Genomic DNA, 13,241 nt, shown 5'->3' on the forward strand with positions numbered 1-13,241 from the left:
ACTTGTTGTGGGGTTGTTAACCAATGTCATAAAACAATATGTGTACTACTGTTTCATGAGAAACTATTTGTTCTGTAAGCCTTTACCTGAAGTACAATAAAAAAAAAGATTTTTGTTTATTTTATTCTAAAAATATTATATAATCTACTAATTTGTGTGATATTTTTCTATTGACAGTGGAATTTAAAATATCTGCAAAATACACACTTAATGACCACTGCGCCAGCCTCTTCACATGTTGAACGACAATTATTAAAGCATTCATAAAAATATAAACAAAGTTTGTTCAGCTAATTCAGAAAAGTTTCTTAAATTACATACATGCATCATGTGGTTGATAAAAGATAAACAGACTATCAGGACCAATAAGAATATGTAGAATTGCTTTGACTGAGCATTAATTTTAAATTTGAGCTTCCTGGGAGCCAGGGAAAAACAGAAACATATAAGTTACATAACTCTCCTACTGAGATTTAAAAAAAAAAAACAGTTCCTGAGGGAAAACAAAGTTTTCCTGGCACCATGCACTAAAAGAAATGTATTATATGAACCTTACATGGGGAACGGAGCTCTGGTGCACAGCAGTTAGGCACTTGGCTGCTAACCAAAAGGTCAGCAGTTTGAATCCACCAGTCACTCCTTGGAAATCCTATCAGTTCTACTCTGTTCTATAGGGTCACTGTGAGTCAGAAACAACTCGAAGGCAACAAGTTTGGTTTTGCTTTGGTATATGGGAAACAATGAGCAACCTGAATCCTGTAACAAATTTGCAGGTGACAAAGGCTGAGATTAAATGTTCTCAAAACCCAAGGCAATGACAGAAAAAGCAAAGTTTGGCTGTGATTCTGCAAGGAGCTGGCTAACCTAAACGTTATCGAAGTATGCAGCTATGTTTGATGTAATAACTTGAACCAGAGACAAACAATCATAGGCTTGTGGGGTGTGGGGGTGACAGGAAGGGAAATGGAAGAAAATGAGGAAGGGAACCAATATTTATCAAAAAGATCTAGTATTGTGCTATCTACTGATTTTACCTCATCTAATCAACGTAACAAACCCATAAAGAAGGTATTGTTAACCCCACTTTTTAAAAGAGGGAACTGAGGTTCAAAGAAGTTAAGTTGGCCAAGCTCATGTAACTAGTATGTGGCCAAGACAGGATTTGAAATCAAGTGTTTCTGAATCCAAAGCCCTTTCACTGGCCTACTCCTCCCTTAAGAGCCCATGTTATGTCCAGAGAGTGTGCTAGACACTTCGGGATACAAAAGAATAATGAACTTACCTATGCCCTCAAAAACCCAAAAAAACCAAACCTGCTGCCATCGTGTCCATTCCAACTCAGAGTAAACCTATAGGACAGAGAAGAACTGCCCCACAGGGTTTCCAAAGAGTAGCCAGTAGATTCGAACTGCCAACCTTTTGGTTAGCAGCCAAGCTCTTAACCACTATTCCACCAGGGCTCCACCTAAGCCCTCAGGACACTTATAATACAAGAGTAGAACACCATATGAGGCAGTTTGTTCTGTGTATGAAGTCCTTGGGTGGTACAAATGGTTAACACGCTGGGCTAACCAAAAAGTTGGAGGTTCAAATATACCTAGAGACATCTTAGGAGAAAGTCCTAGTGACCTACTTCAGAAAAGTCAGTCAATGAAAACCCTATGGAGCACAGTTCTATTCTGATACACATGCACGTAGCATGAGTCGGAATCAACTCAATGGCAACTGGTACTGGTATTCTGTATATAAATATTATAGTTAATCATGTGGAGTTAATAATACCTATGAATCTGGGTGGAAAGAGGTTTTTGAACAAAATAAGAGTGTATGATATTTCAACATGTTTGATGAAAAATATTAACTATGTCACATATGAGCCCTGGTGGTGCAGTGGTTAAGCGCTTGGCTGCTAACCAGAAAGGTCAGCAGTTCAAATCCACCAGCCGCTCCTTGAAAATCCTGGAGCCCTTGTGGCACAGTGGTTAAGAGTTATGGCTGTTAATCAAAAGGCTGGCAGTTCGAATCCACCAACTGCTCCTTGGAAGCCACATGGGGCAGTTCTACTCTGTCTTATAGGGTTGCTATGAGTCAAAATTGACTCTACAACAATGAGTTTGGGTTTTTTTGTTTGTTTTTATGTCACATATCTAATCAATGAGTTTCCCTCTCAAAACAGACAGAGATTATGGCATTTATTTTTTAAATGATGGTTATGCTATATATTACAACTCATTCACTCCTGTTGCCTTTGAGTCAATACCAACTCATAGCAACCCTAAAGGACAGAGTAGAACTGCTCCATAGGGTTACACAACAGTCCCCGTAAAATGTAAGATTATCAAAAATTAGTATAAACTATTAAACTTAAAAAATAAACTACACTTATTCTGCTTATACATATATCTATTCTTCTTAAAAGGCAGGGGAGTATGATTGAGCATTGAGTGCATAAAATTATGAGTAGAAAACAATGAAATAAATGCAGCACACTCACAATCCCACTCTCCTAGAGTAAATATTACATGATATTAATGGAACTGGCCCTCAGCCCATCTATATCCCACTGATCTCATCCACTGAGCTAAATGTCAGGCCTGCTGTGGCAGATACCTTGGCATAGTTTAAAAGTTCACATCAAAACTCTCTGACTTTCTCCAGTTATCTCTGAATCACTCCGGAATTTCATGATTACCAAATTGAGACCAGAATCAAAGATCAAGGAAGCCAAGAGGGGCAGGAGAAGCCCATGCCATCTTCAGCTAGTGAGAGCAAGCAAAATTTAATAATAACAACAACAATAAAATTAATCCTTCCCCATCTTTCCCCAGGATTCACTTCTGAGACTACTTCTTAAAAAGGAATACCCTTGTGCAACAGAACTCAACAGTTATCCCTTGAATTTATATATCTTTTTATATATTTTTATTGGGGTAAAATACATGTAACATAAAAATTACCATTGTAACCTGTTATGGATTGAATTGTGTCCCCCCAAAATATGTGTTGTAAATCCTAAACCCTTACACCTGTGGATGTCATCTCATTTGGGAATAGGACTTTCTTTGTTGTGTTAATGAGACCATATTAGTGTTGGGTGTGTTTTAAACCAATTACCTTTGAGATTTTAAAAAGAGCAGATTAAGCACACAGAAGGAAGCACAAATGGACGGGAAGATACAGGACACATGAAGATCAACAAGGAACCAAGGAACAGAAGCTGAAAGGAGACAAGGACCTTCCCCCAGAGCCCACAGAGAAAGAAAGCCTCCCACTAGAGCCAGTGCCCTGAATTCAAACTTCTAGTGTCCTAAATTGTGAAAAAATACATTTCTGTTTGTTAAAGCCACCCACTTGTGGTATTTCTGATATAGCAGCACTAAGAAACTAAGACATAACCATTTTAAAGTATACAATTCAATGGCATTAAGTTCATTTACAATGCTATATAAGCATCACCACTATCTAGTTTCATAACTTTTTCATCACCCCAAACGGAAACCCCATACCCATTAAGCAGTCACTCCCCACTCCCCTTCCCCATAGCCCCTGGCAACCACTAATCTGATTTCTATCTCTATGAACTTGCCTATTCTGACTATAAATGGGATGGAATATAAACACCTTAAATTCCACATAAATGGAATCATACAATATGTAGTCTTTTGTGTTGGCTTATTTCATTTAGCATAATATTTTCAAGATTTATGTATGCTGCAGCATGTATCAGTACTTCATTCTTTTTATGGTTAAATAGTGCTTGATGTATGTATATGCCACATTTTTTAACGCATGCATCTTTTGATGGACATTATTTGGGTTGTTTACATCTTTTGGCTATTGTAAATAATATTATGAACATTTGTGCACAAAAATTTTGTTTGAACTCTTGTTTTCACTTCTTTTGGATATATACCCAAGAGTGGAATTGGTGGGTCATATAGGCATTTATATATCTTTTAAAATTAGAAATAATTTAAAATTATCTTAGTACAACCAGGGCCACCATGATGGTTATGTCTTTGGTGTACTTCTCATGGGCTTCTGGTCAAGGAGGAGAGTGGAGAATGAAGTCCAACTTGCTCTCCACTTATCAAGACACCCATTCCTACTCAGGGATGTACCACCCTACTCAGCCCAGAGGAAAGGGCACCATTTTTACAAGTTCACAATCCTTATTCAAGGCAAGTTACCCCAAGACTGCCTCTGCCAACAGGGTGCCTTTTAATAATTCACAAAGGCACTGTATATCTTAGCAGCAGCTCTGATGGAAATCATATTAAGTAGGTTCCAAGAAGGGAAAAAAAGTCTTTGTCGCTCTTTAATATCATCCCAGACTAAATGGACCGCGGCAGTCATTTTTCCCCCAAGTGCCATCAAGAGTATATGCTCACCCACTCTTTGGCACAGAAACAAAAACCCTCAGGCTTAATTCTCTCCACTGCTTCAATTATTTCCAGGTAGTTAAGTGGCGGCATTTAGACAGGCTTGTCAGGCTCTTGGGCCCCAGGGGGTCACTCAGTGCTGTGGAGAAACAAAACACTAAATATGTTTCTAAAATATTTTAGTCACTCCAAGAAAGGTTAAGGTTCCAGGGAACGTCCTACAGCAGCTTTCAAATCTGCCCCATACTGGGCCTCTCATCTGGCAGGTGCCCCCAGGTGATTAGCAGTTACAAATTATGGCTGTCCAGTCACCACCCAGAGAAAGGGGAAAACATGGCTAAACTACTAAATACAATTTAAAGATTCTTTAAAACACTAATCAAATCTGTTAATGTCACTTCCACCTATAAAGGAGCAACACAAGAGACTCCGTGAAACTCCTAATTATTCCTTGAGTATCTGGTGTCTGATTTAACTGTTACCCATTTTTATATTTAAAACTGATGCTTGGTTATCATATTCTTACTCTCAGGTTGCCACAATTCACTACCTGTTTTGCTATTTTCCAAACTATATTCAGCGATACTTAAACTACAGTAAATTACTACCTTCTTGTTCATCCTTTGCTGAATATCCTTAGCATGAATGTTTCAACCAACCTTAAATCATCCCCATTATATGTTTTCTAAAGTCTTCAAAAGCACCAGATTTCAGCTTTCATTGCTGTCTTTTCTTTTTCCTATCTCTCCCTTTTTGCTCTAGAGGGGTAGTTATGAACAAAAATGTGCTTAAGATACTTCCAAATTTTAACTCATTTGGCTTACTAAATGAGTGAGCCACCTCTAAAATTTTTAAACATCACATCAAATATGAATTGACATATAAAACAGGCTTATTCACATGAGTATAGTATCAACTACAAGAGTGATCTGGATCCAATCCATTAATGTTTAGGTTAAATCTTGCTGTTGCATCACCTGAGTTCTCATGCCTTAAATTATTTGACATGAATGTTCATGCTGAATGGTAGCCAATAATGTTTCTAGAACCTGTTTTCCATAGTGAGGTGTGGTAGGGAATGAACTGGACCAAAAGTCAAGAGGCCTTGCTCTAATCTTTGCTGTATCTCAAATTAATTAGCCATTCCTGCAAATTCATCCCTTTGTATCTTAATTTGGTCACTATTTTAAGCGGAGGTTCAATACAATATTGATAGAGCACCTACTATGTGTCAGGCCCCATGTGAGGCGCTGGGAATGCAAAGAAGAATACAAATTTTGTCTGTCTTCAAGGACTTCAAAGTCTAGAGAGGAAAAACACCACCAATGAAGAGAAGCAAACTACTTGTGGGTGCTTGATACAAAGTGTTTTATAACTTAAGTTCCTTGGATCGGGCTCCCTGAATCAGAACAAACGTATGCACAGAACAGTGACTACCTACGTGGTTGACCAGGAGGCTCTCCTATGGACCCAGAATCATACCATTCACAAGGAGCTATGAGGAGTGGTGGGGGTGAGGGCGGTGACAGCAAATCAAGGCCAAAGGCTTTAAACTATAGATACTCAGAGGAGGAGTCTCATCGATATCAGAGTTTGGCTCTGGGAAGGCCATACAGGCAGTGTTCATACACAGCGCTTGTCCTAGCTTAATGCATCCTTAATTCCCAGCAGATCCTAGCATCTTACTATGGACAAAACGCATCTAATACTCAACATTATGACAATCCAGATTTCAATGATGGATTCTTTCTTCTTTTTGAACATGTGGTGTAGGTGCACTGCTTAATATTCTGCAGGTCCATAACTCCCTGTTTAAAATGCTTAGGACCTGATAAGTTTGGAATTCAGGATTTGGGGATTTGGAAAGCTAATACGGTGCATATACCACATACTGTGTAGTATCACAGCCAGGTCTGAGGTAGACGAAATTTGTGTTCTTCTTTGTATTCCCAGCACCTCACATGGGGCCAGTAATTAAACCCAAACCAGTTGCCACCAAGTTGATTCCGACTCATGGCAAACCCATGTGTGTCACACCAGAACTGTGTTCCATAGGGTTTTCAATGGCTGATTTTTCAGAAGATCTTCAGGTCTTTCTTCCAAGGTGTCTCTAGGTGGACGTGAGTGCGTTAACCGTTTGCACCACCAAGGGACTCTACTCAGTAATTAAAGACATGGATATTCCTGCAAAGAAATATGTGAATATTTACACTACATTCATACTTACCATCAGTTTAGGTCAGATTCTGAAGCCAAATGAATTAGGTCAAGTGAGATTTTTCTCTCAAAATGAGTTATGGAAAAAAAAAAAAAGTCCTGGTTTTCAGAGCTTTTCCAATTTCAGAACTGAGGATAAGGGATTGTGGACCTGTAGTTGCATAGTACAAAGTGCACATTCACATTCTCCTGCATGCCTGATTGCGGGTAAATCTTATGTGGGGAATAAAGTAAAAATCACAAATAATAACAGATTTAACTTTTTTAAATCTCTAGGAAGACACCCTGAAAAAGTCTTGAGGGTTAGACTAGATTCTTGTTTTCTTAGCTGAGCTTCAGAAGAAGGAACTGGCTTATATTTAGTGGTCATGCTGAATGAAAATTATGTATCTTTGAACATTATAATCACTTTAATCACTTGGAATGCATTGAGATGATCCATTTATGGGAAGCACAAAGACTAAGTGGCCAGTAGAGCCTGTGCTTTGAACTCTTTCCCATATTGGTAGAATATAGTCTTTAATGGATGGCATAAATGCCCCCATATTGTATTTTTTAAAAGTGTGTGCCTGTGTTTATGTAGTGAAGCAGTGAATGTAGTTGAAAATATGTTAAATGTCCTTTTGATTTGACATCACTATGTTATCATTTGTTTGCTTATTGTGAGTTGATCTCTCTGAGTAGACTATAAATTCAATGTCTTTATGTCTATCTTGTTCACCACTGCATCCCTGGATATAAGTACCATGCCTGTTTTCAATAAATATTTGTAAACTGAGAGGCAGTATTGCATAATGGGAGCCCTTGTTGGCGTAGTGGTTAAAGAGCTCTGCTGCTAACCAAATGGTCGGCAGTTCAAATCTACCAGCCACTCCTTGGAAACCCTATGGGGTTGTTCTACTCTGTCCTATAGGATTGCTATGAGTTGCAATCAACTCTACAACAACTTTTTTTTTGATTGCATAATGCTTAAGAGCATGAATTCTGGAGCTTAGCGGCCAAGGTTTGATCCCAGCTCTGCTGCTCATTAGCTGTGAGACCACAGACAAGTTGCTTAACCTCTCTGCCCTAGTGTCCTCATCTATAGAATGAGAATAACAATTGTATTCACTGTGTCAACCTAGATAGACTAAATTATGCTATGATAACAAACCCCAACATCTCAGTGGCTTAAAACACCAAAGTTTTTTTTTTTTTTTTTCTTGTCACATTACATGTTCATCACAGGTTGGCTAGAACTCAGCCCTGTGCCACCTCCACGACCCAACTTGCCTAAGCAAGCACTACCTGGCTCAATGCTAGCGGCCTCGGTATCAAAAAGAACATTTCTTCATGGTCTAATATTGGTAATTAATATTTGGCTTGGAAGTGACACAAGTCACTTCTACTTACACAGACTAGTCACCCAACCCCTCCCAGCCAGAGGAGTCCAGGGAGTGCAACTCTGCTATGTGCCCACGAGCTGGAGAGAAAGACACCTCCCTCATAGGGTTGTCATGATGACTGAAGGACTTAATGTTTGTAAAGCACTGGGAAAAGCACCGGGCATCCAGCTACACGCTACATAAGTGTTGGTTACTGTTGTTGTTGTTACTATTATTATTATTATTTTATTAAACTGAATGAATCCACATTTTCGTGGAGGCCATTCTAAAGTCATACTTTAGGTTTCTCCTTATCCAGCTGAATCTGGGTAAATGTTTCATGACAGTTGTTTTATTGTTCTCCTTTAGCTACCAAAGAGTGCCAATGTCCCATGCAGCAGACGCTTACCTGTCTTCAGTACCAACACAGGGCAGCCCACAGGATGCCCCCTCCAGCCTCACCTGTCTCAGTATGGCTTCTACATCCCAGCTGGATCCCAAAAGGCAAACCACAGGGAGCAGCTAAAGGGAAACGAACCCTAGTAACTTGTACGTGTTGAAGGCTGTGAAGATCCCAGTTCTAAATGTGTTTCATACAAAAATATTTATGCTGCAAGCTGTAGCATGCAAACAGCAATCTGCATTTATCGGTTTCAGATGCCAATTTCCTCCAGTTCCCATTCTCCTTTGTGTTATATAAACAAATCTCAACCATCTGGACCACAGTGAGCCACACTGAAGTATGTGCTCGCTCCTTGCAAAAGCACCAAATCAAACTACAATCTCACAGAATTCTGCCTCACAGAAAATTGGAGTGAACATCATGGCCCTCGTGGAGCTCTTTTTTTTTAAAAAGGAAAAAGTTCCTAAGGTGTTAGAATTTAAATAGAAAAGTACAGATGAGCAAGTCAGAATATTCAACCCTTTGATAAGCAGAGACAAATATAATCAGATCATATACTATAGTATCCTGTATTATGAGCAGTCCAATTCTGTATTATCCAAGTTACCTCCAAAAGGAAAAGGGTTTAGGATAGCGTTTCAGAACTTTGGGAAAACAGAGCAGAGGTTTCTGCAAGTCTCATTTATGACAGTCAGAAATCAAGAGTTGTAATTCCTTCTTGATTAAGAAAGTTATGAGCTGGAGTACCTCGCCAACAACTAACAACAATAACAAGGAAAATAAAATGGGTACTTTGTAGTAATGACAAGAAACAAGGTAAACTCAAATTCACCAATATCAAGAAACAATGATTTCAAATAGGACTGTACCAAAACAGGTTATACATGTAAATACCTACCCACGTGGACCTCCAAAGTGAACACTAAGCATCATTTCTGACATCTCATCTTCCTGATATAATTCCAGGCTGTTGAAGACATCTTCAAATATTTTAAAGACAATTACTATGGCCAGTCTTGGCTGTAAGCAAATACTAAGAGTGCTGGAAACACTTCATTTCCTTCTGCCTGAAAGTATCTCCCCATCTACTTAGCACAGTGCCTAAAATGTTCACCCTTTGGGAATGATAGCCACCATCCAGCTACATTCATGAACTCTGAAGGCTGTGAAAAGAATATCCTGAGAGAATGGGCACAAGGCAAGTGATGGTTAATTTTGTGTGTCAGCTTGGCTAGACCATGGTGCCCAGTTGTTTGGTCAACATCTAGTCTATATGCTGCCATGAAGATATTTAGATGTGGTTAATATTTACAATCACTTGATTTTAAGTAAGGTAGATTACCCTCCATAATGTGGGTGGGCCTCATTCAATCAGTTGAAGACTTTAAGAGCCCTGATGGTGCAGTGGTTAAGAGATACAGCTGCTAACCAAAAAGGTCAGCAGTTTGAATCCACCAGCCACTTCTGGGAAACCCTATGGGGTAGTTCTACTCTGTCCTATAGGGTCGCTATGAGTTGGAATCAAGTCAACAGTAACGGGTTTGGTTTTGGGTTTATATATGTCTATATGTATGTCTATATATATGTACAGATAGCCTACTGCTTCTGTGGTTCTGTTTCTCTGGAGAACCCTGACAGATATAATAGTGAAAAAAAAAAAAAAAAGACAGTCAAAGGGAAGGCTATAAACTTCTGTGTCTTGAAAAGAAACATGTGGCAGTGAAAATGAGGAGCCACGAGGCTCCCCAAACACTTGATCCACTTTTTCTCTTGTTGTTAGGTGCCATCAAGTCAGTTCTGACTCATAGCAACCCTGTGCACCACAGAACGAAACACTGCCCCTTCCTGCGCCATGCTCACAATCGTTGTTATGTTTGAGCCCACTGTTGCAGCCACTGTGTCAATCCATCTCGCTGAGGATCTTCCTCTTTTTCACTGACCTTGTACTTTACCAAGCATGATGTCCTTCTCTCAGGAATGATCCCCCCTGACAACATGTCCAAAGTATGTAAGATGTAGTCTTGCCATCCTTCCTTCCTCCACTTTTTCTAGGGTCCCAGTAATCCAGCCTCCAGTCTATTGCCAGCTCATTTGGTATCTGATTATCTTGCTTCCTCAGCCTTTAAACTGTGTATGTATAATTAAATCAAAACTGAATCTAGATCAAATTATTGAATGTTCTAGAAACTCTCTACGAATGGGGGCTTTAAAATCACACCAAGGTGGAAGACTTTCTGCCTGATTTAGTAAGTTTAATTATGTAGACATTGGTCAATTATAACTTCACTTCCTTAGCTATAAATAAATGATCTAAAAAATTTAAAACTGGTTCCACTGGCTATATCTTACTTACTTCTACTCAGTACTTGATCAGATTTATTTCAAAACCTATGGCTATTTCTCAAGCTGCTATGCACCAACTCTGTATACAAATTGAGAATAACTTGTAATCCATTACTCAGTCAGAACCCTGGTCGTTCAGTAGTTAAGTGCTTGGCTTCTAACTGAAAAGTCGGTCACCAGCCACCCCACAGCAGAAACATGTGGCAGTCTGATTCCCAAATCTATGGGACAGCTTTCTCAGTGGCAATCAGGATTGAGTACAAGAGTAATAAAATCCAGAAATCAGACTTCCAGTAATCTTACTCAGACAACAGAGTCTGAAATTCACCAATTGGCAAAATAAGCATGAGTTTGTGAAACAGCAATCATAAATCATACCCCTGCATGTCAAACAGAACCACAGACTTTAGTTTAGAAAAAAGGCCCTTCCACCTTTTGTAAAAATGCTGCCCATATTTTACAACATGGTATGATAATAGATAATTATAACTATGGATCCACAGCCACAACAAAAGGTTGGATTCATTCAGATCCATCAATTAAAAGGTCAGAGAAATCTGGAATAAACTTAGAAAGATCTCCAAATGTAATATTTACTGTGAGTCTTAAGACACTTAAGTTTGTCTCTTACAATGGGAAGCTTCATTCCCTGGAAAATATTTGTATATAAACAACCTCATTCCCCAGTATTTTCAAATCAAGCAGCTGCCACTATCTTTCAAATTCTTACAACACACACATAGCAATACCACCCACCATGATATCAGTGAGCAAAGCAGTACTCAGATGACCAACCAACTTATCTTCTCCAGGAACTGCTTTGGGACTTGGGTCACGATTTAAGATGCTATTTTTAAAACATTCATCAAACCACAGGAGAGGTGGGGGAGAAAGAGAGCTTGTGCTGTTTGGAGAAAGGCAAATTATGTTTTTGGCAGAATAAGGGAAAATAAAACTTGTAATAGTTTAAGACATCTGCTTCCTACCCCAAGGGGTATCTCCCACAATCTGTACTCCTAACAGCAATTGTTTTTCTTAGATAGACCTACTTGTCCCAGAGGACTAGAATTGATTCAACACAGTCTCATCTACAACCTTGTCATGTGTACTTCCAATGTTAGCTGATAATATGACAGGCTTTTCTTTTCCTCCTATGCATGCCAAGAATAAATATTTTCAAAAACTTCAGAACATCAACTACAAATTAGCAATGGAAATATTTTGAGATATTGCCACATCTCCCCATGTTTTAGGAGTAGGAAAGGCTTCTTACCTTACTCTCTTCTCCTTCAAACACTGACTGGTGAACGTTGCATGCAAACAGTGAGTTGGGAAGGTCGTTGAAGTCAGTGATTGCTTGAAAGGCTTCCTCTGTGAAACACTGAGTTACAGCCCAGTCTCTGTCGATGCAGCAGAGTAAGAAAAGTCCTCCATCCTCTGGGATGTGCCCCTGCTGCCCAGGGCTCCTCATGCCGATGAAATAAGATTCTCCCCTCATCCCTGAAGATACAAAGACAGACGTGTGTTAGAGAAGAACACGATCCCTTAACACTCAGCGCTAAGGTCCTGATTCTGAACTGTCTGGGGCACAGCAAGGAGTGCGATCAGGAGAGGCAGGGGTTTTTGGAAGAGGGATGACCCAAAAGCTCACATCATCCCCTTTATCTCTAAATCACAATTTCCTGTGCAGCTCTTCTTCTGGGCAAGGGGCTGCTTAGTGCAATGGTCAAAAAAGCACTTAACCAGGATAGGTGTTGGAGGCCTGGGGCTCTAGCCCAGCTCCCAGCATTTACTGGACTTGGGACCTGGAAAAGTCACATACATCCTCTGAGTTTCTGTTTCCTCTTGCTTAGAATATGGATGATGAGTCCTAAAGTATTATAAGAATCAAATGGTTTCAGATAAAAATGCACATGGGAAAGTGTTTTGATAAGTTACATGCTGTTAGTTGTTCTCGAGTCGATTCCGAGTCATGGCAACCCCATGTGTGCAGAGTAGAACTGCCCCATAGGGTTTTCAAGGCTGTGACCTTTTGGAAGCAGATTGCCAGCTGTCTCCCAAGAAGGCTCTGGGTGGGCTTAAACTGCCAACCTTTCAGCTAGTAGTCAAGCTTTGATAAGTTATGTCATGAATTCTAACACTACCACCTCCATCACCACCACCACCACTAAAACTGCCTGTCATTTTCTGAGTGCCAGGCATTGTTCTAAATGATTTACATATATTAACTTGCCTATTTAATCTCCACAATACCCTATGAGGTTGGTACCAGTATTACCCTCACTTGACAGATGGGAAAACTGAGGAACAAGGCAATATAGTAACTTTTTCAAAGTCAACAAAAAAGTAACGGGGCTGTGATTAAAACACAGCGTGTCTGGCTCACTTTCCACTATCATAGAAATAAAGCACATTAAAATTAGTGGGAGTCCGTATTTAAGGAAGTATGATCTACTTCATCACCACCTGAATCTTGATTATGGTAACTCACACACACACACACACACACACACACACACACACACACACACA

At 39.5% G+C, this 13,241-nt stretch overlaps 1 protein-coding gene across 2 annotated transcripts in view; it reads right to left on the reverse strand.

Moving 5' to 3' along the window:
• The window catches only part of RCAN2 (regulator of calcineurin 2), a 356,048-nt gene that overhangs the window by 272,612 nt on the left and 70,195 nt on the right, over positions 1-13,241 (reverse strand). For both annotated transcript variants that reach the window (XM_004379524.1, XM_004379523.1), the window contains exon 2: positions 11,983-12,209. In XM_004379524.1, the coding sequence (XP_004379581.1) occupies positions 11,983-12,207 (225 nt within the window). In that variant the 5' untranslated portion in view covers positions 12,208-12,209. The remainder of the gene's footprint in view (positions 1-11,982; positions 12,210-13,241) is intronic.

Source organism: Trichechus manatus, unplaced genomic scaffold (assembly GCF_000243295.1).
Source record: "Trichechus manatus latirostris isolate Lorelei unplaced genomic scaffold, TriManLat1.0 scaffold00065, whole genome shotgun sequence".
Lineage (NCBI taxonomy): Eukaryota > Metazoa > Chordata > Mammalia > Sirenia > Trichechidae > Trichechus > Trichechus manatus.